At 45.5% G+C, this 26,102-nt stretch overlaps 2 protein-coding genes across 3 annotated transcripts in view; one reads left to right on the plus strand and one right to left on the minus strand.

Moving 5' to 3' along the window:
* tgfbr3 (transforming growth factor, beta receptor III) overlaps positions 1-26,102 on the plus strand; it is a 153,686-nt gene that overhangs the window by 58,357 nt on the left and 69,227 nt on the right. For both annotated transcript variants that reach the window (XM_085928128.1, XM_085928127.1), the window contains exon 2: positions 206-351. Coding sequence is in view for 1 of the 2 variants with exons in the window: in XM_085928127.1 (XP_085784253.1) it covers positions 347-351 (5 nt within the window). In the remaining variant the exon portion in view is untranslated. The remainder of the gene's footprint in view (positions 1-205; positions 352-26,102) is intronic.
* barhl2 (BarH-like homeobox 2) lies at positions 11,831-15,675 on the minus strand. Its single transcript, XM_085928283.1, has 3 exons — positions 15,123-15,675; positions 13,690-13,915; positions 11,831-12,185 (listed from the first exon to the last, which is right to left on the minus strand). The coding sequence occupies exons 1-3, from the start codon at positions 15,673-15,675 to the stop codon at positions 11,831-11,833; spliced, it is 1,134 nt and encodes a 377-aa protein (XP_085784409.1).

Here is a 26,102-nt window from a genome sequence, read left to right on the forward strand (position 1 = left end):
AAGGGGAATGCGGCGTGAATGCCCAGCCTAAGTGATGGAAAAAATGCAAGCTAATACATTGAGTAACGCAAAACAGCATATTTGTCCAAAGCAGGCGTCAGCCGAGCCTGAAACAGGAAGTGGCTGACAGGAAGGTGATTGTCAGGATAGGTGTTTACAGGTCATGACCTAAAGGCCACCCTCTGCTGTGTTTTTTTTTTTGTAGGTAAAACAAAGATGGACGACACTTCCCCGGAGAGGAAATGTGGCCAAACATTGTAAAATAGTCCTACCATCCTTGTTTTGGATATTGTTGTATTACTTTTGATGGCTCACTAGGGAGCAAGTTTGGAAGCACATCTCTTCGATGTGGTAAGTGCAGATTTTTCTTTTTCTTGCTAAACCCGTGTGCACATGCAATTGTTCGACCAACAACTTCTGAACAAAGTCCATTGATACGTTTCTGTTCAAACACAAGTTGGATCCAAAGCTAAAAGCGCAAATGCTAATCTGATGTTATCTTGAATGTATTTGTGCTACTTTAACGCAAAGTTTTGTGTATATTTTGGTGATGCCTATAAATTGCTCTCAGGTACAGTTTGTACCTTTGCAGTACAAATGTGAATAATTTTGAAGCAGATGTATTTCACACATTTTTGCCTTGAAACAATCATGCTAAAAAAATGGCTTCACGAGTCATTTTAGTCGACAGTATTATGCATTTTTTCATCTTGTACGTATTTTGTATTGGTACTCTTATCATATATTAGTCTCAAATCAAGAGAACTAAGCAAAAAAGAAATGCCAACATCGTAATCACGAAGCGTTTTTTAAACATATGTGGCAATAATATCGGGCCAGAGAATCCCGTCTTGGAGGTAAGTAGCTCTTCATGGGCGGCGACGGAGGCCATTAATGCGAGACCACAGAGGTCATTAGCATCGCTCCATGCACCAGCGTAAAGCAATCACCTCCCGAGAACCGCCGGACCATCTGTCCTCCCCCCCGTCGCCGTTCGCCGCGAGTGTGAGGTCACTTAATGACGGCCGACACGCGTTTCCGACCGGGGAAGCTGATTAGGCTTCGCCGCCGACAAGTGTTAATCAACTGGGCCGGATGACCGGGACAACGCTGTTCAGGATTTTGAACATGCCCTGCTGCTCATCAAAGACGGACCAATGAAGGATGTCGTGGGAAGGTGCGAAAAAAGTTGGCCTTCCTGTATAATAAGTCTTTCTGTCTGACTCACTTTAATTGCCCCGCTAACACGCTAGCATATGCCGCGACCTAACAAAGCTAGCCGAGCAAGTTGGTGTTCGATCACATGATTCAGTTGCTAAAATGGAACTGGATTTTTCTGAACTGCTTCATTATTCCCGCTCAATCTTTACTTCTTTACTTTACTACAGTAGTTACCGTTTACCAGGCCAGTCCGTTTGTCTTTGAATTTGGCGCGCTCATTAAAATTCTCAGTAAGCATGCGTACCTGCGCACCGATTATTAATATTCCTTAGTGCCTCATTTCCCTGTCATATCCATTTTATTCCTTCGTAGTTCCCCCCCCCCGGTAGATTCTCCGCTTGCTGCACAATGTTATGTATATGCGTCCACGGAGCTTTGCCCTCCTCACCATAATAGTTTGTTTCTGTTTTCATTTCAGCCTCCACTTTTAATTTGACATGAATCGTTTCCAAATCTTGGCCTCGCCCCCAATCAAAGTCATCCTCAAGTGACTGACGGCGGAATTAGCATGGAGTGTTTTATTAAGCTCACCGTCCTGGCGTTTGTGATTGAATCAAAGTAGACTAATTCCCTGACTGTCAAAGCCCAAATTCCCTCGGATTGAAAGCGTCAAACAAAAGGACGGTGGATGTGACGTCTTGGCGGAGGCATTTGTCATGCCAGATGATGTTTCTTCTTGGTACAAATGGTTGAGCGTGAGTGATGTTCGCTGTTATCCATCACAGAAGGACACGCTGGACACTCGGGGGAATGTGAGATTGGGATGGGGGGGTACTTCAGGGAGCTCATTAGCGCACCTATTAATCTGCGGTTTGACCCCAGAGAGAGCGCACCTCCAGCAAAAGGCGACCCCGGTCCGAGTCAAAACAAAAGCTCCGCCAGGGCTGAAGAGTCGCTCCTCCTTTTTTACGGCTGTTTGGAATTGTTCGGTCGTTCCCGATTCGCTCATCACTGTATAGATTTGTAGTTGTTGTGATCGTCGGTTTGCTTATGTTCAAGCTCTTAAATCTACCGTAGCATTTGTTCGACTACTTTTCAAGAAGCTTTACTCGCCACACATTCAAAATGGCGACACAGTGTACAAGGAGTCAACCTGAACACGGCCTGTGTCTTTCTTTTCCAAGTCAATTATTGATAGCGGGGAGGAATCTTGGTGGCAAGGATGAAAAGCATCTGGTGGACCTCCGCGTCCAAGTGGCACTGGCTTTCAAGACGAGCCCCTCTGCCTCGCTGATCCTTCCTTCAGGGCCCCACCGCCTACCGCCCGCCCGCCCGCCCGCCTCCCTCGTTAGCGCTCTCTCGCTCGCCGGCCGCGCTGTTGAGCTCAGCACTTTGCCGAGTCAAAAACAATGTCATGCCCGCGAGGCCCTCGCGTCTCCGTGTCCTTTGCCGAGCCCTCTGCGGCGCTTCCTTACCAAAAGGTAGCGGCGCTAACTGTCAGCTTTATTTAACACAAATTATTTGAGTGCGTCACTTGTAAAAAAAAGCCGTGTTAATGCTAAAATTAGCACTCGGGCGTCCAAGGTTGGACAGTGTGGAAAAATGGCGATTGTTGTTACTTTGTTTTAATGAACTGAGTAACCACGAGCCTTTTGTAGTCAGGATTTACAATTCCAATATATTTATATGGTGGCTTCGGTGTTTTGTTTTAATGAGTCACAACAACAGCAACAAAAAGATAACACTCACCATTCACAGTCGGACTCCATTTCTATTTCGGAAAAAGCAACGCTGTCAGATGAACACCGATGTGCACCGCAACGGAACAGACGCAACTTCAAGTTGAACACAAGAAAGCTAGCGACCGGGCCGGAGTGACGAGTCGCAATCTAACTGAAGCGAAAGCTCAAACCTGCACGCCATTGATGTTGCCAGCACAGACGTCAGTGTTGAAGGTTGCTCGTATTTGAGGTCAGGCGGGTCGTGCGCAGGTGGCGGCTTGAGAACCCACGACTCCGCCGCTACCGCTACTGTGATTCCGCCTTTGATTTGCCCCTCAGATGTCTGCAAAAGGACACTTATACATTTTTTAAGGCCCAAGAGTCCACAAAGGGAAGAAAACAGCTTTGAAATAAACAAAGGTCCCTCACCTACACTTGATGTCGGACGGCCCCGGGAAAAACGCCGGCGAGATGAGAACCGGCGCGGCTTGCTTCGGCTCGCCCGAGCGTCGTCGCCCGGTGCCGCGACCCGACCCCTATCTTTTTGCTAGATGGAAAAGCCTCGGCAGAGGCCATCTGCGCTCCTTTTTCTGAGTCGGGCCGTGGGGCGCTATCGCTAGCATTAAGTTGATTAAAGTGCTCGCCCTCCAAATGCCAGATGAAAGCGGCGAGCGCACTCAGCCCAAGTCTAAGAGCAAATCGTACGTCAGCTCGAGCAATCCAAAGCTTCTCCGGCAAATCATCTCTAATTGCACCTTTCTTCCTCCGAGCGATTTGAAAACCGAGCCAGCACGGATACTTTGTTTGAATGTCACGTCAATTTTGCAATTTTCAACAAAAAGCTTTCAATAGGTTCCCTTTTGAACATTTGAGAAAACAAAGTGACGATGCCAGTGAGCGCATGTTGCTGCCCTGACGTGAAATTGGCAAAAGATAATGTGATGCGTGACAAGAGCCGATGCCGCTTATTTTGTTTTAACGAGTTTATGGGTGAGAATGACGATACATGTCCGTCTGAATAATGTGAAGACGTTAGCCAATCGCAGTTTGTTTTATTAACCCCGACAACGTCTGGTACTCGCAACTCCATTTCATTTGTTTCAATCGACAGCAAAGTCGCGCCGCCGCCGAGGTCGGACAAGAGCCGCCGCTAGCTAGATGAAAGTAAACGAGCGCACTCGTGCGAGCTCCTCAAAAGCGCAACTAATAAAAAAGGCCGACGGAAGCAATCCAAAGCCTCTTTGGCAAATCATCTCTAATTGGACCTTTTCTTCCTCGTCGACTTAGTCGCCATTCGACCTTTTTCAAAGCCTCCTTTTGAGAGCGGCCTACTCCAACCAAGTGACCGTTAGCTCCGCGTTCGATGTTGCGGTAGCAAACCAAAAAAAAAAAAAAGGCATTAGATAATGAAAGTGGGCTCCTCTCACAATGCGAGGCAGGCAGATGGCGGAATCAAGAAGGACGAGTGCGTCGTCGTGGGTGTTGTTGTTGTGCGGGAAATGATCAGGATGTGACAGCACTTTGCTTTCAGGTAATCTATTCCCATAATTGTCACGCCAGATGCCGTCCCCTCTTTAACCATCAAACCCTCCCCCACCCGCCATTCCCGCTCCGCAAGGTGTCACGCGAGCATTACGTCTTACCGAACACACTCGGCGAAGCCTCGACAGAAGCGTTGACAGCGTCGTTGCCGGCAAAACAAACAAAAGCTCGGGCACTTAAGCAGCTGATCAATGCCTGTTCAAGATTTTTTTTTGTGTGTGTCAAATGACGACGTTTCGTAGCTCAGAAGAGGTGCCAAGCTCGCTCCAAATTAGCCTTCAAGAACGACTCTCGGCACGCCGGTAAATAAAGGGCCAGCATAAATTACCTTTTGCGTGTCAATCCTGTGCTGGGCTTTTTTTTTTTTTTTTTGTCTTTTTGTTAGCATGTCGCCTATTCGTCTCGCTAGCGGGATAAAATGAAATGAAAGTCGCCGGAGCTGCTCGGAAACGATTGGCTGCGTTGTGCCAGCTGCAGCCAAAGCAGAATCTAAACTCATTCATTGCCAGTGACGACTATACACGTCAAATATGCCGTTTAACTGTCTGTATTTATATGTGGGCTCTAAAAAATGAAATTGAAAAATTCTCGTGTGTTTGCCCGGCCATATTTGGTTTTGTGTTTCCATATTTAGTGGCCAGTTTGTTTTCACATTTGGCCTTGAGTTAGCTGCGTAAAGAAGAGCAGACGGGCGATGAAAGACGAGGTTGATGTGAGCGAGCAGATTGGACGGGACATTTATGGACTTCGGGCCGCTGCTCGATGAAATGTTTGCTCCACTTTGTCCGGGCGACACTCGGCGCTGTGGGTGCCGTGCTAAAGTCTCCATTGTCAGAGTCAACTTGACCTGACCTAGCTGGTTAAGCTGCTGCATTGTGCGCAGCAAATGGCTTCAACCGCGGGGGGGGGGGGCGACTTTGTGCGGCTGCGGGCACAATAACGCATAAGCATCGCTAATGCGCAGAAAGACCAGTTTTGTCTGCGTATTTTAGTTGCGGCTAGCTGAGGAAACACAATAGTCTCTGTAACACTGGCTCCTTATCCATCACGGTTTTGTCGATGCATTTCTCACCACTTTGTACGCCGTTCCAGACACGATTGGGGGGAGGGGTGTCCAGAATATACTTAAATGCGGATATAATTTGACTCAAATTCTCATTTCAAGCCACCAAATAGTAAATTCTGCTTAAACAAAAGCAAATCTATGGTCACAAAGTGGGCATGACTTCCACACGGAAGACTATTTTATGGCCACAATAGACATAACATGCAGACAAAATGCTCATTTGTGTCCTCCAGTGACTAATATGTTGACAAAATGCTAATTTGTGTCCACGAAACACTCAATCTCAGGTGCGGATATTGAGCGAGCGCGTTGTCCGGCAGCACTTAGCGCCTCGGCAAGCCCGGACTCGCGCTAGCTGCTAGTCTTCACACCCGCTTCGTTGGCTAATGCTCCTGTTCAAAACAAAAAAACGACATGACCAAATCGAGACTAACATCATCTTTTGTCTCATCGGACGCTAGTTTCGGTTGGGACGCCATCTTATTACCAAGGTGTTGTTGAATTTCATTTGCACGCTTCACGGCAGCCAGATGATAGTTAGCTTTGTTATGACGTTTAAAATTAGCATTCTTTTTCTCCGTGCATCACTTCAATTGACTACACACACAGTCTTTGTTTTTTGTTTTCGTTTACAAACTTTCACTGTTTTCCCGACTTCTCCAGAACAAACGCAGCATCGAATCCCTCCTTTTTCCTTTTCCCGTTTCCTTCTGAATGTCATCAGCTTGCCTCCTAATTACAGGCGGCGTCCTGCCCGCCAGCCAGCACCTTATCCCTGCCATGAACTGCGCTAACACTAATTGTTCCATTACATCAACAATAAGGCGGCGTCAGAAGAACAAAAGAAGACCAAGAAGAAAAAGAAGCGAGGTAGAGACAAACTTGACAGGCTAATTTTCATTAACCCCGATCTCTGGGCGCTTTCATCATCCGCCCCTCTCCTCCTCTTCGTCGTCATCTCCCTCCTCGCTGGCGAAGAACTCAAATTATGCACAAGCGCCGCGGCTACAGCTAATTATCCAAAGAGTTCCTCATTAGGCCATTTCCAATCCCACTTTAGATCAACACTTACTCAGACCTGAGGGGATTCTTCCGTTCCCAGCAGCGGTTAAGCAAACAATCGGTGCAAAGGATCAGGTGTTCCACTCGGAGAAGCGCAGGGTAAACAACCGCTCGTCTCCGGCGCCCTGACGCCGATGCTAACTGGTTTCGATTTCTCTCTCCGCTCGGGTCAGGAAGTTACGTGAAGGTCTGAAGACGGGGGAACGGGGTGGATTAAAAAGGGATGCCACACCGACCATAAACTGGAATCGGTGGCAAAATATTCCCACAGCATTTATTCACGTTTTTAACCGACTCATTAATAGTACTATCGTTTACACTTTTGACTTCATTCAGAGCAAAAACAAATATGATAATATTACAGTCAACTTTGGCGAATCCCAACAACATAGTCATTAATCTAGCCAAGCTTCCGAACCTTGTGGTAAATTTGTTCAATTTTGTGGAGCTCGTTCTATTCTTTGTAGACTTTCTCTCCAATTTGTCAAATGTGAAGACATTCCGGAGCAGACAATCTACGCTTGAGATTTAGCATATCTAAAGCCAGTTGTTGTCTTGCTTTCTTCGCCCGTAGATCACGCCAGTGTTCTTTGTGGATGTCAGCCAAAAGGCGGCTTGGCAGCAAAACATTAGCAATTAGCAGCTAGCTGCGGAAGACAACGGCGCTTATTGTAACAGCCAGAGACGACACAGTTGCGATGCACAGGAAATCACACGAGCGAGTGAGCGGCAAAAAGACAAATCGAGTTGGCATTCCGGAGTGGGTGGAAATGATCCCGTATCCTTTTGTGCCAAGATCCTGTTTGCCAATAAGATTGTCCTCGTCTATGACATTAAGACGGGACTTGTGCCACGGCTCTTGATGCACAATACTAGCTTTCTGGAATGACTGGAATTTGACTGTGACTAAATAAAAGTCTTCATGCAACATACTTGAAATATTATGATGACTGCTATTATTCATTTGCCAATCGTTAGTCTTCGGAATTGGGCGGTTTGGGGGAACAGAAGGCCGGCAACTCTCCGACGCGGCACGCTGACCAACGGCGGCCTTTTGATGTGCTCTGGCTTGTCAGCCTTCATCCTTCCTGACTCCTCCCCCTCCTCCCCCTCCCGGCGTCGGGGTGTCATCGCGTCTGCGTTCCGCCAAACGGCAGCAGAACGTGCGGCGGGGCTGTCACTTCAAAATGGGACGGCGTCAGATCTGTTACTTTAACCTTGAAGCAATTAGCCGCGGCTGAGGCGTAATGAATCCTGACATCACTCCGCTGTGATGAAACCTCTAATTGCTCTGCAGGATGAGGAAAAAAAAAAAATGAAGCTTTTGACATCACTGCTGATAGACGTTTTTTTTCCCCTCCTTCTCCTCTCCATCCTCCTCCATCCCTTGTTGGCGGTTGGCCCGGTTGCAACTTGAAAGATAGCGTAGCCTCGGTGCCATCAGCTGTCCCGTCACATGACAAAGACGACGACGGCGAGCCGACGAGGCAAACTGGCTGCCTTCGCCCAAATGATGAGGCCCGTTTAAGCCACCATGATGTCGGCCATCACTCAAACCGGCAGCTCGCTGTCGGCCGGCCCGCCGTCCTCTCCCAAAGGGTGGCCCGAGGACACTATCCACATTTGTGTACGCGAGTATACTGTTAAAACTGCTGGGTCAAAATTTTGACTCACCTGTTTGGCTTATTCTGTACAAAACAACCCAGTTTTGTAGAAGTTGGGTCAAGTTGACCCATGTCAGTGACCCAAATTAGTTTTTTGAGCCAGCAGTTTTAAGACTGACTATGTGGTAAATTACAAAAAACACTTTCTTTTTTATTTTTAATTCCCAAGTCAGGGATTATTATACATGAATCGCAATTTACTTGGTTACATTTTTAATCAGGCCAATAAAATCATAATAAATTGAATTGAGGTCCATTCATAAAATAAATAAATTTGGAATGTTCTACTTGAATGAAAAAAATCAATAATAAAATAAGATAGGGAAAGCTCATTTTACACATTTTAGTAGTTACTCGGTGCAATAGCCAGCTTTAAGTTACATTTAATAAAAGTACCAGATGTCTTTTCCGAGTTACTGAATTCAAGCTAAAACTACTCATGGATGGACGACGTCTGCCAGCACAGTTTCTTGTTCTTGAACATTTTTAGTCCACTCGGTCAGCCGTGTTGTCTGAAGGCAACAATGTGGAAGATGCTGCTGAGATATTTTTGGTGGATGCTTGCAGGGGCGGATGAAGAGGAAGGGAAGGGTAGGGGGCTGGCGGGCGGGCGGCGTGGAGAGGGGGCGGGGTTAAGACGCTGTTTAGTGAGTGATGTCGGCAGATGTGATAATGAGAGGCCAAGCAGAGCAAGTGTTAGCTCATTATTGTCATGAAAAAGATATGGCGGCGTTACATCAGCGAACGCCCAGAAAAGTGGCAATTAAAGGAGCCTCGCGAGGTTCCCGCTGCAGGCGAACACCGACGAGGAGAGGCGAGCGAGCGAGCGAGCGCAGGAGATGAGCGAGCGAGAGAGCGAGAGAGAAAGCCTCCCTCCCAAGAAAGCCCATCTGTTGTCAATAAGCCAGAAAAGAAAGAAAGGAAAGAGGCCTTAATCCGCTTTCTGCACGTCTGCTGCCCTCCCAGCTCGATTTACACGCAATCCTTCAGCGGCCTGCCGTCATCTTGCGGAAAAAAAAAATGACGGCAAAAAATTAACGACAGGCCTCCGATTGCGTTCCACTTAGTGACGGGAAAATTTGCGTAACAATGTCGCACTTAGTCATGGCGCCTACTTTTAGTTTACATTTAATACATTTACATTCTTTTGTATGTTTTGACGGAAACTGAAAACAAGATAGGTGTACATTAAAAAGTGTTTATGACATAACATAGAAAAGAAAATCGTTTTGAATTTTTTTCCACCATTGACGTGACCTTTAGCCGACCCTGAACAACTCAACTGAGAGAAAAGGGATTTTTTTTTTCCAGAGAGGTGCTGGAAATAAACAACTGTGGTTGCGCAAGTGTGCACACCCTCTTGTAAGCGGTATGTGGTTCACATTCAAGCTCATGTTAAATGGTCAACAATCGCTTGCCAAAATTTCATCCTCATCTGATTCACCCCAAACTTCACATGTTCTCGTCAGCTTTGAGTTCTACATTTTTCAGATCAATGTTTTGGAATGATTATATGGTTTTTTGACATCACAAAAGCCTGACTTTTGAACAGGGGTGTGAAGACTTCGTATGCATTTTTATAGCACTTGCTTGTTTTTGGAATGAGAGATGAAACCCTCACAGGCATGGGGAGAACATGCAAACACTACTTCGGATTCAAACCTGAAACCTTTGAACTGTCAGGTGGATGTTTACCGATTTTGTAATAAACATTTTTTAAAGGGGAAAAGACAAAAAATCATTTTTACCCAGTGTGAGCTACATAGTGACATCACAGGTGATACTAGAGCTCAGATGTCTCCATTTGTATTTAGTCCACTGATGCCTTGAACCTATTTTTTTTTTTTGCATTCTTTTAGTATTGTAAATGTTTTCAAACTTCTTTTCAGCTCATTTTAAAGCCCCAGACTGTTGTGCAACTTCAAAAATTATATTTGCTTACGTTCTTATTTTATCTTATCTTTTCATGTACTCTATTTGGTAAAATAATAATTTTGAACATTTTTATTAGGTACTGGGCAGACATTACAATGAAATTGGACCTTTTTCCCAAGCTAATTTTGAAGCTGCAGTTGATTAATTATCCTCTGCTATTATGTTAGCAAAAAAAAAATCCAAAATCAAATTTCACAAATATATCCAAACATGAATGCTAATGTAAAATATGTTGCAAATCTGGACTGCATTGAGTGTTTCCCGTGTGAAAAGCTCAACCTGCCAGTCAGCTTCACGCTGTCACTTTAACTCACACTCAAGTGTGACCCACTTTAAACAAGTCGCTGCCACTTTTTTTTATTTGCCGCTTTGTTTGCGCCATCACTCCACCGCAAAAAAAAAAAAAAAAACCACACGTAACTAACTCCTCATAAAAATCATTGACATCTAATATTTCATCATGTTTTTCCTCTCTCTTTTTTAAAGGCGTCTGCCTAATGGATGAGCAGGTATCTATGCTGCCACATTAATTCTGTTTGGCTTGCAGGCTGTTAATGAAGCGCACACACACCAAAACCCGCGCCGTCCCCTCCCTCCTCCATCCACCCGCGGAGTGCAATAAATAAATCATAATGGCACAGAAGTCATGCATGTGAGCAACGTGCGCAAAACGCACCGCGCTGCCGCTGGATCTGCCGCAATGCAAGATGGCAAAATTTGCGCCTCTTGTGAAAAAGTCACATTTCAAGATTTGAGCTGGGGGTTTTTTTTGGGGGGGGGGTTCTTAAAACTGAAATATCAGATAGTTGCTCCTTCGTGTGCAGTAAAAATAAGCACGTTTGTTTGTGCAAGTGGCCATGATGCAAGTTATCTTAATACCATCGCATAAAAACCTCCGGGGTCATAGTTCTGAAACCAACTAAAAGTGCTATTGAGTTTATGCTCTAAAATGGAAACATATATTTTCTTATGAAGTTGATATAGAGTTGGAAATGATAATTACGTCATTGCAACAGTGGGGTAAACTCGTGTGGCTAAATATGAACGTACTTTCAGTAATAATAATAATAATAATCATTATCATAATAATAATCACATAATGTATACAATTGAGCACGGCCCTCCAAAGGGCTCCCGTGCAGCCCTGCTAGCTTTTGTAGAATTTGTTGTTTTTTCCTTTGCAGCGTGTCCCGCTGAGAAGTGGAGAAATGTGTGAGCAGCTGCAGGGCCACATTCCGTATCCCTGCGCGTTTACGTTTTCAAGTGCGTGCACGCGCATTCACCGCCACTACGCGCAAATGTCAGTCACCAAGCTAAACCTGCAAGGTTTAACAAGTAAATTGGACTTTTTTTTTTTTTTTTGTAAACACACAATTGTTTTTAGACGGCCGGGACGGCCGCGTAACAAGAAAAGAAAAGTTGTACGCTTGCATTACGTCTTTATTCATTCCGTTCTTCTCCATCTAATAATAAACTTTAACTGTTTATTTGCTAATGTTAAGTGGATTTTGTACAAAAAGACAAAGCAAAAACGGACAATCAGACGCGAGCAGTCCGCGTGTTCCAGTCTTTTTTTTCTCCTTTTCCCGCCACGTGTGCGTGGGGTTAAATGTCTTTAGTGTGTTTTTTTTTTTTTAATTGGTTGGTTTGTTGTTTTTTAGTTTTTCTTTTTTGCGTCCCTACCGCGCGTGCGGCGGACTCGACAGAGGGTTCAGTGCCGGCTGGCCCCCTGGTCCAAGGCCGTGGATGAGCACGCGGGGCACCAGCGGCCTCTGGATGCCCGCGGCCGCCGCTGCCGCTGCCGCTGCGGCCGCCGGGTGCGACGGATGCGGCGGATGCGGCGCGGAGGGAGTCCGGTACATGCTGCTGTACATGGCGGCCGCGGCTGCCGCCGCCGCAGTGCTGCCGTCCACCGAGCCCAGGAGACTCGGGTGGTAGAAGTAGGGCGACGGGAACATCCGCTGCAGGGCCGAGTAGTTGCCAGCCTCGGCCAGCAGCTCTAAGCCCACCGCCGTCTGACGCTTCCACTTGGTCCTGCAGAGGCCCAACGACAACGGGAGTTAGTCGCTGCAAAAAATGCATACATACAATAAGCATCATAAAATTAAGTGATTAAAAAAATATAGACACTTTTAAATAGGTGTGGACAATAATCGAATTGCGCGAATTTGGCACACTATGCTATTTGATCTTTTTTGCAGGAAGAAAAAGTTGTTGGTTTTTAAATCTGCATGCATGCTGAATTGTGGATGAAAATTGGTGAAAAAAACAACCAAGCAAAAAAGGCTTTTAAATCAGCTGAAGCCAACCACATTCAGGCAAAAATCCAGTACAAGCGTGTAATGCATGAATTATTTTATTTTTTAAACAAATATCTAAATATCATGGATCAATTGTGAATGATAAGGCAGAAAAATCTTTTAAATCCTTTCTTAATCCGCCAGTGGTGGGCAACTTCCATTGTGGGGGCATGTCCATAGAATACTGTCAAAGTTGTGGGAAATAAAATCTGAGATGAATTAATTTAATTCCATTCCACATGGGAAAATAGGCTTCAAAATCAGATGAACAATTCGTGCACAAATACAGTGCCTAAATCAACCTGGCCAACTTCCAGTGTACATGGTCTGAAGTGAAATTTGATATCTAAAAAATTGGGCATGTGGCACTGCAGTGCACGACGAATTAGAGGTAAAAAAATGCTGATATCATTTTCACTTTTGAAAAAAGAAAAGTTGCTTGCTTAAAAATCAGTGGCCAACTTCTAGAATCTGGGCCATATTTGGGCTGCATCCGGTCACGTGCGATTTCATAACTCTTTGGGGGGGGGAGGGGCCATATTTTGGTGTTTCTTTTCATTCTACACGATGAATTAGGAAAAACATGCATGCATCTTATTTTCATCTTTAAAAAAAAAAAAACCGCTAAAACCTTCGTTGGCCAACCTGTGGCGTTTTGACCATACTTAGACATTATCCCGTCAACCTGCAATTTGACAGATTTTTGAAAAATCATTTTGTTTTTTTTATTCTTTCAAATGTACATTCCTCTTCTTTTTTTGCATGAAGATATGAAAGGTCTAAAACGCCTTTACCGTTAAATTATGAAACCAATAAATCAAAATCTGTTCAAACTAACCATTGACATCTCTGTTATTTTATAATCTACAATGAAAATGATATAACAGTAACTTAACCAGTTGATAACAAAATACATTTGGACAGGCCATACATTAAACCCATTCCAAAGAGGAGATTTTGCCTCTAACGTGGAAATAGTCCACCCCGTGCAGAGTCTAACATAAAAAATAAATAAATAAAAAAAGACAAGAATGGAATGTTTTCCCATCTGACACTAATAATCATCGACATTTCAATGAACAACTACAGCTACAAAAGTCTGCCTGGGGAAATCCACCAGAATTTAATCAACATATATTAGACAATGTAAAAGTAAAATAAATGTTAACAAAAAAAAAAAGTATCTTTTGATTATATGTGAGGTCGCCACTTTTTCGTAAGCTGGCGCATTGTCGTACCGTCTGTTCTGGTACCAGGTCTTGACCTGCGTGTCGGTGAGGTTGAGCGCGGCAGCCAGGTCCATGCGGTCCTGCACGCTCAGGTACTTCTGGCGCTCGAAGCTGCGCTCCAGCTGGTTGAGCTGGTGGTCGGTGAAGGCCGTGCGCGCCTTGCGGGGCTTCTTGGTGCGCGCCGGCGGGCTGTCGCGGCTGCTCGAGATTTCGCGCTCGCCCTCCTCCTTGCTGCCTGCGTGCGTACCCACCATCACAACATGCATCAAATTAATGGCGGCACATGCACTCCACTCCCGGGCGGTCGTGGCAAAAATATGCATGGCGAGCGAGTTTATTAATACGCGGAAGAAAAAAAATATGACCCCCTTCGTTTGAAAATGCACGCTTCCCATCTTAGAAGTCGTCAACTTTTCCTCGAAAATATATACTGTAGCTTTTAAGAAAAATGTACGAACGTGTTCCGTGAACATAATATAAGTTTAGCTTTTTCTTGAAATATTGCATTTTTCTTTCAGTATTACGTTTTCGCTCTATTTGATCTTCGAAATAGTTTTTTTTTTAAATAAATATATGTATACTCTTTAATATGCATTTTGTTTTTGCCAAAACAACCTTTTAAATTAAACGAGTGATTTCTGTTTTGAAAATGGTCATATTTTTTGAATACACATTTTGTTTATCGAACTAACTTTTTATTGAATATAAAATATATTGTTTTATCTTTTAAAACATTCCCCTTGAATATATATGTATTTATATATTTAAAAATTTCAATCTAAAATATATATATTTTTCTCCAAAATATGACCGAGTCCTTAACATTCAAGACCCGAAGAAGCATTTGAATTTATGCCGAAACGCCTTCTACACTCTTAACAACCCACTTGCCACATTTTAGCTGCAGGTCGCGTTTTTTCACTGCGTTTTAACAATAAATTTATCTGACGTTGAAATATCTGCAGCTACAACAAAAATGATGCGTAACGAATATCATAATAGTACAGTTTGCATGGTTCATCTTTTTAACATTGTTCTTACTTTTTCAATTATTTCAAAATGTGCGTGCTTGTGTTGAGTCCAAATTCTTTTTGGATTAAGTTGGAAAGCAAAAGTCCAGCGGTCTGCATTCCACTTCGTCCGCAACGCCCAAATCAAATCACTTGCGTCAACTTTTAAATGAACTTGAGCTGAGGCGCGTGTTGTTGTAAAAATCAATATGTCAATCTATTTGTAGCCCCCCCTGCGTTACCCCCTCCCTTTTTTTTCTCCTCCTGCCTCCAGGAGTAACAATCATCTCTCTAATTGAGCCACCAGGGAGGCTCCGCGCACAGCTTCTTCCTTCTCCCATGCATGCACCAGCAAAATCCCCCTCCTCCTTTTGCTCCTCTCCCATGCAGCCCTCCTCCCCGCATCAACATCCTCCCTCCGAGCCTCCGTACCGTTGCACTTGTCGCCGTGTAGCAGCATCTCATCCCGCCGCTCCATTTTGCCGCCCCGTCGCTCGTCCTGGAGCTCCATCTTGGGCCGAAAGCCATCCGGGCCCGAGGCGCTCTCAGCGGCCTTACTGGGTGACATGGACACGCTGGTGCTGTAGGGCGCACATGCGGCCAGTGGCTTGCCGTCGCCCAGGATGTCCTTGATAAGGAAAGACGAGGTGGCGCTCCGCGGGCCGCTGCAACCCGCGCCGGCCGCGGGGAGGAGGAGGTGGTGGTGCGGCGGAGGAGGGGGAGGCTGCGCCGGCGGCCCGTGGTGCTGGTGCTGGTTGTGATGATGATGATGATGATGTTGTTGGTGGTGATGGTGGAGGTGGTGGTGGTGAAGGGGGTTGGCGTCGGGGTCCGACGGGTGCTCCGCGGTGACGGAGAGCGGCGACGAGGGCGCCGTATCCGCCACCGTATCGGCGTCCGAGCAGGACGGCGGCGGCGACGGCGTGGCCCGCCCGCCCGCCAGGATGGTGTCAATTCCGAAGCTGGAGCCGCTCGATGCCTCCATCTTAGCGGGAGGGGGTCGTCATAACAGCCCTGGCGCGCCTCTCCTCACATGCACAACCCCCAAAAAGTTGGCACACTGGAGAAAAAAAAATCAAAAAAGAAAAAGAAAAGAAAAAAAAAAGGCAAATAAGTCCACAATCCAGCAGGTGAACTTCCACGGCATCCGCGCGCAGGTCGCCCCCCCACCCCACTTCCAGGTTTTTTTTTTCTTCTTTGGCTTTTATTGGAAGTTGCGTGAAAGTTGCGCGTCAATGCGCAGCTGGCTTGCAGCTCCGTCCGGCTGCCGCATCACACTCCACACTCGCTCGAACCTTTTGCCGCTAATCACCCTACTTGCGCGCTACAATGACTTCCTGAGGTGACGTCACGGCCCACGGCCAAGAGGGGGTGGGGTGATTAATATCTTCTCCTTTCTAATAAATACCGCAACGCTGCTTCTCTTCATAGCACTCCAAAAAGAAAGAAAATCCTCCTCCTCCTCTTTCTGCTCCTTTTCATCCACCTGCTCCTACGTCCCCATTGGCTGGCGCCCAGACCCCGCCGGCCAATCAGCGCAGAGCTTCTTGAAGCCTGTTCTCGATGCCCGAGAAATGAAGCTGCTTTTTTCTCCTCGGCAGGCCTCAGCGGCGAGCTTTTATTTCCTAAACACTCAAACAGGATTTTTTTTTCTCTCTAAAAAAAAGGGAGATTTAATTCCGGCGTCATAGTCGGAACCCCCCACCCCACCACGTCATTTTGTTTTCCTTTGAAGAATATTCTTCAATATGTGCTCGTGCGTGTATTTTTCCGCGTGTGTGTGGAGCAGTGATGGCGTTAATGGAGGTTGTCATCTTATAATTAGTCGAGTCATTATGGGCTGCTAATGAGCGCGCCAGAATAGCTGACAAGCACTTTTGCATCATTTCCACACAATATTTGAATCATGCAATAGTTTTTAAATTCATTTTAATCCCGCAGCAATATTCATTTTTAATGCATTTTATTTCCTTCATGGTCAGACTTTAGATGTCAACATTGTCAAATGCAGCTTATTAAATGGACATCTTGTTTATTTGATGCATAAACGCTCTAGTGGAATTCGTTATAAAGAAAATCAACCTAATAAATATTTGTGTTTATGAATTCAAGATGATTTCCCTCATCTATAGATTGAATTATTCCAAGTCATCCGGGCTGACAAATATCTCTCTTAGCATTTATCACCATTAAAATGGTGTCAGTCCTGCAGAGTAATCTGTAAGAATTAACATTCCATATTTAAGAAGGCTATTTTGTGTTTATTCAAATGGGAGCAACACATCAGACGATTCGTCGGTTAAAAATGAACTCTGACTTAAAAATAAATCAAAGGAACACACTCGATTAAAAATGCTGAATTAAAAAAATCCCTATTCACTGAATAAGGAGGTGTTATGTTGTATTATTCAGCTGTTGAAAATTCTACAACAGAGGGAATTACGAGATTCAACCCAAGGTGCTATAACGTAGTTGACCACACGAGGGCGACAAATCGAAGTAAAAAATAAACAGTTTAATTGCAACAAATTGCCCAAAGAAAAATACATATTTTAAAGAGCAAAAATATTACGACTACTAGAAAATATATAGTAAATAAAAATGAGTCTATAAATATGGAACACATTTGGAGCTCAGCCAACCATTTATTTTGATGACAGTAATCATTTCATTTATTTATTTGAATGTGCATATTGTGGCCCAGCGGCATGACGTGGTTGCTGCGGCGGCAAAGGCGTGTAAGCTGTCACCTCACACCGTTGGCGACCTTCAGAGCGCAGCAGCATCTGCGTCATTTAGCCTGTCAATCAAACCCCATAAAGGAGGCAGGGAGAGGGTGAGGTGGGGTGGGGTGGGGGGGCTCCAGTTTGGTAAATGACTTTTGAGGAAAACACAAACTCATAATGATTGCAACATGATCCAAAAGTGGCGTGTAAAGGTCGATTACAGCTGCAATAAACAAGATGAAAGTTATTCAAGGTTTCTTTCGTTGACAGAACTTCTTGAAAGGTTGTGCCGCCAAAGACACGTGACATTTTAACACATGCAGTGTATTATTCCCCATACTTACTCCCACCTCACTTCACCATCTTCCAGATTGTGACCTTTAAGGGTTAAGAGTGTTATTCCCAGCAGTGTACCTAATGAAGTGTCTTAATCGTGTATGTTTTGCAGTTCTTCATCAAAGCTACACTAGCCTTTATTTGGCTTATGTCATATAACAAGATACTCGGACAGCGTACCTAATTAAGTGGGCCTAAAAGTGATTTTGAAACATCAAAGCCAGAGTGCACACGTCTTTTTAGTTCGTTTCTGATGTCAAAGTTTCTTCACTTTACTCGAGACTATTCTCAACTAAATTGTGTGATTTTTTTCAGGAAAATCGGTGTCAGTCATTTGTAGCATTGAGTGATGTGAAGCGCAGGCAAGTTGGATTTTTCTAACATGACCCAGGCGGAAGTGACGTTCCCCACGCGGCAAATAATTCCGACATGACGAGTGCATTGATCGGAGCGTTTCCCAATGTGGTCTTGACAAGCGGGCGCGTGTGTGTCTAAGGGTGTGTGTATGTGTGTGTGGCGGGGGGTTCAATCCCATCATTACCAAAGCTGTCAATCAAGCGGCGCTCGCCGCCTTCCGCCGGCAGCCTTCCTGACTGATTGATCCATGCTGATGGCATCGCACAAATAATTACCGCCACGCTCCTGACGTGTGCGTTCGCGCTTCGCCAAGGTAATCGGAAAGGGGGGACTGAGGAGGGGGGTTGAGGCGGTGGGAAGGGTTTGGCATTACCCGGAAAAGGCCGATCAAGGGGCGATGCGTCACTTCCTGTCATGCAGCCACAAGACAATTTAAAACAACCTCATCTTTGCTTTCAAAAAGTCTCTTTAGCTTAATGCTAACAACAGATGCAAAATTTCATTGGCGGTCGATGGACTGACAAATAGCATCTGTGTGGCAGTGTTAATTTTTAAGAAACAAATATTTGAACTCAATCTCTGGACCAATACATGTAACACGGGCATATATTCTTTTACCTCGACATAGAACAACTAATATTGCCGTGGATTACTGAGGACTGTGGTCTTTGTCAGTATTATCCTGCCCCCCAGGTCACACCAAAATAGTCAGATAAGAGCTTTGGCGTAGCAAGACTTTGGTCCACGTTGCACACCGCTGCTCTGCCGTTAATGACCGCCGTCTACAAGCCTGGCAACGGCGCCTTTTTGCAAGCCCGTGCACAACACAAGGTGAACTGCCTCTCTTGCGAGGAAGCGAGCGATGATTAAATGATCAAACGGCCGGCGTGTCACCGCCAGGCGCTCGTCTTCGCCACGAGTGGGTGAGGAGAGAAGAAGGAGGGAAAAAAAAAAAAAAAGTTGGGCTGTTTCAAGCGCGCGAGTAATTACAGCCGCCATGTCAGCTTGACATTAATGCAGGCGGCAGAGAGCGCCTAATTGGCCTCGGAGGAGCCCGGAGTGAACCAGAAAATTTATTAACATTTTAAAAAAGCATATTTTGCCTAATCCGCTCACTTTCCAACAATATTTGAAGACCCCCAAAAAACGCCCCCGGGCGGGAGAATTTAAATGAGCGATTTTGTTTTTGAAGGAAACGGCCAATGAGACAGAAAAGAGACTGAAAAGGGGGTGGGAGGATAGGCAAAGGAGGGGGGGGGGGTCATTAGAGAGGCTGACAGGCTGGCTGGCTGCTGACTGGCTGGCCTGTCACGGTGCACCACCACACGAAAAGAGCCATAAACGTGCAGCCACAAGTCAAAGCCTATTATCTGCATGTTGAAATGATGCAAAGGGTGAGGGAGGGGCCGGGTGCGAGGCCTGGGGGGGGTCGTGTCTGCTGTAGGGGAGAAATTGGCCAGATGGAAGATCTTGTAACCACTTAGTAAACGCACAACAAACGTCTGCCCCCCCCCCCCAAAAAAATGCATATGTACAGTTTGTGGTTAGTCAAAATGCTCACGCAACGATATCTGATGTCGTATGGCATGTACACTCGGAAACAAAAATGCCAGTTTAGCAGTTAATATATATAATATTAAATAATCGTTATGAATTAAGTGTTAGGTTGAGCATCAGATTGAAGATTTTTTTTTGTTTATTAGCTATACATTAGAATGCATGGTGAAAGCTTTTGTAGGTCAAACTTGAAAAGCGGACGACGACGCTTGACCAGTGTTAAAGTAGTGTTAAAACATCGCCAACATCCCATTTTTATTCTCACTTTCCGCCATCTTCTCAATCCTTTCTCTGTCTTTCCGCGCCAGAGGTGGTAGCCCCGCCCCTTCCATCCCTTCACGCCGTCTCGTGTCCGCCGGCCTCAATTCTCATCTCAGGTTGTGTTTTCCAAAAGGGCAAAAAGCTCTGCCAGCCGAGCCGTTTTGGCACCGGCGGGGGTCTGGGCTGCCCTCGTCAGTGCCGAACGCCGCTAACGCTTCATGACTGCGCTCGTCTCTTGTCGCATCACCGCACCATGCGCCTCAACCCAGATACATCTTTAAACCGTTAACTGTACTTAGAGATATGCGTGTTTGGAAAACGTACTCCCTCAACATGGTCAGTAAGACAAAATTTGGTCAGCATGTGTTTCATTTGTAGACCCACAAAAACAAACAAAAAAACATTTAAAGCCTACCATTTTAGATTCAAGCAGATCTGTTAAGGTCATTTGGGCCATTTGCAGGGTCCAGTTTAACTTAGCAACATGAAATTTGGTAGCCACGTCTATGATGAGCAGACCCACAAAAAAAAAATCTCAAGAAACCATGTCCGGAAAGACGCAGAAATTCTGCTATTTTGGTTTCCAGTGACTCCTGTTTGTCATTTCGGCCATTTTCTTTGTCTTGTAAACAAATTTGCAACAATCCGAATTTCACAAAAGAATGGCACAGCAGAATACAAACACTTGACCACCACATTTGTAGCTAAACGCCGACCAACCGCTTCCCATTTTTTCTTAAGGTGATAGGCGCACGGGAGCACAAAACCGTCGATGTTGACTCTTTCTCCGCCGCTAAACACTCGTCTATTTTGTTTCTGCGGAGAATAAACGAGGTGACCCTGCCGGCAAACAGCTTTGGCCTTCAACTTGAAATCCCGGCCCGACCGGGAGCGTATCATCATCCGCCGATATCCCCACTTCCCGCACAGCAAACACGGCCCCCCGCCCGGGAATCCCGTCTGGGAACCATTCCTCTCCATCCGTTTCAAGGACTGTAAACAACGGCGGCCAAGGAGATTCTCTTCGGCTCAATTACGCCGCTGCCCTGCGGCCTCCCGTGGCCCTGAGAGATGGCGTCTATAATTAGACGAGGCCAGACGTTATTGATGACCCCTCCCTCGCGTTAGCATTAGCATTTGCGTCAAGGGGGGGCCGGGCGGACGGCCTGCGGACCCTCGCGGCGTGACTGGAGAACGCCGGGTTGTTGGCCCGCTCATCAATACAAGCGGCTCTTTTGTCGGTAATTTGCAATAAGTGTCGGCGCCACATCTTTAGGGACGCGAAAATCATTAGCGGCTGAGGCCCTGCTCGGCCGCTAATTGGAAGCGTTGGGCCTTATCAGACCGAGTTTTTCCGAGACCTTTGACAGGCACCGATTCCAAAATCATTGCGGACTTGTCAATTTAAGAGGCTCTTAAAGGGCTTATTTTAATTTTAATTGGAACTTCCTGCTTCCTGTGCCGGATTACAAATGCGCTGTGGGGCGGGTCAAATTGACAGCTCGCCTGATCAAGTCCTCCTCGGGACGTCATCATCAACATTGGAACGTGAGCGGGAAATGTCCCAATTAAGTGTCGCCGCTTAAAATGCTTGCGCTGGGAAGGACGTCGATCACCTGCGCTAAAGTGAACGACTTTGGCTTTTTATGCCGTGACCATGAATGCAGCGTTCCCACATTTAATAAGGTCACATGGACCGTTTCAGAGCCTGCAATTTTCATAATTTTAAATGGTTATAAAATGTGGAGAAAAAAAAACAATTACAAAATGTCTAATATATTTACAAGTGTAATAAGAAGTCTGAGAAACTTGAAACTACATATTGAAGCATTTAAAAGAAAAAATATATATATAAAACCTTTAAATCAGATTTACAAATGTAAAAACACATTTAGAAAGACAAGATTAGAAACGACTTCATTGAAAATACATAAAAAATATTACATGCATCAAAACAAGATTTGAAGATTAAACTAACTCAAAACAACTATAAACCAAAATTGAAAAGGATAATGAAATGTTTGATTTTTACTAACTCAAAACAAGTTTAAAAAAATAAACCAAAATTGAAAATGTTTGTAAAATGTTTATTTTAAAAACTGAAGACTAAATTGTCCCTAGGTATGAGTGCGAGTGCAGATGGTTGTTCGTCTCTGTGTGCCCTGCGATTGGCTGGCAACCGGTTCAGGGTGTCCCCGCCTACTGCCCGATGACCGCTGGGAGAGGCTCCGGCATGCCCGCGATCCCCGTGGGGACAAAGCGGTACAGAAAATGGATGGATGGATATTTTAAAAATGAAAGAAATGTCAAAAATGTTCCAGTTCTTTTTCTACTTGATTTGAATCTTTACTATTCAACAGTTAACTTGTTTTGACAATGGCATGAGAAGTAACAAATTAAAAGCAGTCTTCATTCACTGCCATGATGACATTGTTTACATCAGGTTAGCTCTCATCCCGGGCTGTGTCACAAGTGGAGCGGAAACCGTGTGAAAATCGACCTCATCCAGACAAAAATCACGTCTTCTTCCGCTAAATGGAGCCATCACGTGCCATTAAAGCCCCGACTACATGTTGATTCCAGCATTCGGTCAGGCGTTCACTCGCCCACCAACGCCAAGGAGGCTAATGGCCATCTCATTAAGCAGCCGACGGGGGTTGGCTTGGCCAAAATGGTGGAGCTACGATCGTGTTTGCCAAAATGTTAAAAAAATATATATAAAATTCAACTAAAAATAACATAACAAATACAAACTATTACACAGGTTTACTACACCATATAAAAATACATTGACAAATCAATTTAAAAAAAATTACATATATGAACAAAAAAAATACCAAAAAATACATTCAACAAAATAAAGCATTTATTCATTCAAACAATTGAAAATACATCTACAAACTGAGAACAGATTCATATAACTGAAAGTAAATCTATCCAGTTAGAGGAAACCATTAAGAAAGCATCTCTGTCTCCCCCACATGCTAACATTGTTGACATCGGTTTAGCTGCGGGCCGTGACAGCTAACTGCGCAAACGCGTCACAAGTGGAGCAGAACTCGTGTGAAAATTTGGCCTTGTCCACACCAAAGTCACATCTCCTTCCGCTAAATGGAGCCGTCACGTGCCATTAAAGGCCCGAAAGGGCGTCCGTTCCGCCATACCGTCCGGCTAGCGCCAAACAGGCTAATGACCATCTCATTAGACGGCCGGGCCCCGACTGTGGGAGCCTGCGTTCAACGTGCCGGCTGTTCCTTCCGCGTGGTCACAAAACATACGAGCCGATTCACTTGACCTCATTAGACATCGATAAAGAAAGGAAGGCCCTTTGCAAAACATGGCGTCACGCGCTAAAAAGACCATTCCGGAACCGTCTGGTGTGTTGGTAAGAGAGGACGGGGGGGCGAAGGGAATACGGGGGATGAACCTTGCCTCGCCGGGAGGGATCCTGACAAGCGGAGCGACGCAAAAGGCGTGTTTAAGAGCAGCAGTCAGTGAAGAGAAAAAAGATTTATGCTTTTAATTAATGGCAATTAAACCGAGCCCGCCAGGCTGGCCTGTGGCGATTGTTCTGTGTGGAAGAAAGGAAGAAAGAAAGAAGGGAGGAGGAGGAGGAGAAAAGGAGGGAGGGCGAGGCGCTGATGAGCATTTGAATGCGCTAAGCTCCGCCAGGGGAGCTGACACTGCGGGCGTCAAACCTTCCGCTAAATCAATAACACAATTAAACTTTCATAAAGCACCCGCACGCCTTTGATACGTCAAACTCCTCCCAGAGCGGGAGAGCAAACAAGCGCCCAACCATCGCCCAGCAATCAAAGACCATCGCAGGCAATCAAAGACCGTGGCAGAACAATCAAAGTTTCGTCAGCGAGCGATCAAAGGGGCTCGTTAGCAAGCGCTGCTGCCGCTAATTACCTCAAATAAGCGTGACTACGGCAACCTCCTCACCAATTGTCACCAATCGACACACCAACACGATTGACACTCGCACGTTTCGATATTTTTTTCAGGCGGATTCCAATTTTTTTCTGTCTTCCTTTTTCCCCAAAAACAGTAGCACGAATGCTTTTCTAATGCTGACATCCTGTCTCATTTGATTTGTTCGTGTGGAGTCGTGATGAGTTCCATTTCCTGTTCTATGGCCATCATCACCTTTTTCTTCTTTATCAATAGGCCGAGACTTAAAACTCCAATGCGAACGCAAATGCTAACAAGAGTTGTCATTGTGCCACCATCTGCTCACTCAGATGCTAAAAAGTCTCCTGCTACAACATCACGTGCTGAAACAAAATGGACCTCCTCTCCCCTGCGGCTTGGTTGGCCTGCGCAAACAAATAAACGCTTTAAAAAAAAAAACGTTGCATTGCTAACGCTTCCATTTTAGAACCGGTTCCGACAGCCCACATAATTAGCTCTTCATTAATAACCGCAGTGAGGTTGTGAGGTTAAAATCTCGTTTAATTGCCTCCATATTAACAGCGCCGTGAAGAGTCTAATTCTGCCTCGCTAGTTTAGTCCACACGCCGGACCCCCTGGAGGGAGCGCAACGCTGAATTAATGCCAGCCGCCATGACAAACACACACTTTCCAGTAAGAAATTATCTTGAGGAATTGCTTCGTGTACACCTACACAGCAAAACTCCTACACACACAAAAACATCAAGACACTAATGCTGTGTGTCCAGTGTGACTTATATGACTTGAGGACAGTGTCGCTAATTAGCGTGTCGTTAGCCTAGCGTGGCAGAAAGGTGACCCCCCCACACCTTTCCCACCTCGTCACCTTGAGCCAACGCCACCGACAGCCATGACTCGGACGTGGTTGTGAAAATGTCTCTCAAACGTTGGCCTTTTCCCTCATTGTAAATTCCTCTCGTGGCCGTGACGCTCGTCTGGTTACTGGAGCACATTTATTTGCGTCTGGATGTTAATGAAACATTTGAATAATCAGCGGAAATAGTCGTGACTCAACACAGGGAACACGCATAGTATTAAACACGGGATTTAACCAGCATGCATAACGACACGCTTCTACAACGACACCCAACCGGTACATGTCCAACCAACGCATTCTCAACAACGATAAATCCGAGTGTTGGGAGGTGTGTCCACAACGACTAGAAACAAGACACAAGCAGGAAGTTATTAGTTTACAGCAGACAGAAATGAGGCCAAAGGGGGGGGGGACGTATGCTGGGAGGGTGGTTCTTGGCCGTGTGTTGGGGGGGGGGGGTGATGATGAACGAGCACATTTCCCCGAGCAAAATTCTGACCTGGATAGTGCGCTCGTCTTCCAGCGCCAAGTGGGCCGCCATTTTTCAGCAGCGAGCCCCCTCGGTAATCCCTCCACCCCGAGCGGGCGTAATTTGATCAAATAGCGAGCGCCCTTCCCCGCCACTTATTGGCCGATTAAGTCAAGTTCTCACGCAGGGGGTCCAGCTGGCGGCGTGTTATCCCGGGATGAATTGATTGAAGCGGCGCGGCCTTCTTTAATGATGGAGGTGATAATACTTGTAATTCTTCTCAGTCAGGGGACGCAGCTGTTAGCGCCCTAATCCCTGTCCTGATACACTCAAGTAGAGGAGAGGCATTAATCTGCCCGCCTCCCTCCTTCACAATATGCTGATAGGACATCTGCGTAATGCCACGTTGAAAGTGTAACGACACCAAGGAGGAGGAGGAGGAGGAAGAGCATGCCAAGATCACAACTGCTGGTATTCTTATAAAAATAAAAAAATAAAGAGTGCCCCCCCCCCTCCATGACAATTTAAGAAGGATAGAGATTTGGAGAGTGAAAAATCAATAAATACACACGTTGCTTTCAAAGGCATGAATTAGCATTCCCAAAACGGAGTGGGGACGAGGGGGGTGGAGGGGTAATCATCCCGCCTGCAGCAATTCACTCCAAAACATCAAATTACACTAATGAGCTCTAACTGCACAGAAATGGGAGGCAGAAAATGAGCGATAAAGTCACATGCCAGGCCAAACCCTGACTTAAAATCCTACGTTAAAGCCCGAACCTTAGCTTGGAAGCTTACTTCATAGCCCTCATCTGGCTCTGAAAACAAGTTTGAAACCCACTCCCCATTTTGAAACCTTAATTTGAAACCCCAACCAGATTTTAATAACTTTCTTTCAAACCTCGCCCAGGTCTGAAAGCGGAATTTGAAAC

Source organism: Syngnathus leptorhynchus, chromosome 13 (assembly GCF_054491065.1).
Source record: "Syngnathus leptorhynchus isolate UIUO chromosome 13, UIUO_Slep, whole genome shotgun sequence".
NCBI classification, from domain to species: domain Eukaryota; kingdom Metazoa; phylum Chordata; class Actinopteri; order Syngnathiformes; family Syngnathidae; genus Syngnathus; species Syngnathus leptorhynchus.

What these genes read in the sequence shown, in the direction of transcription:
- barhl2 (XM_085928283.1), bottom strand. Translation starts at nt 15,675, where the DNA reads ATGGAGGCATCGAGCGGCTCCAGCTTCGGAATTGACACCATCCTGGCG. An exon ending in ACACGGCGACAAGTGCAACG is followed by an intron (nt 13,916 to 15,122) that starts GTACGGAGGCTC and finishes GTACGCACGCAG; the next exon opens with GCAGCAAGGAGGAGGGCGAG. An exon ending in ACCTGGTACCAGAACAGACG is followed by an intron (nt 12,186 to 13,689) that starts GTACGACAATGC and finishes GGGCCTCTGCAG; the next exon opens with GACCAAGTGGAAGCGTCAGA.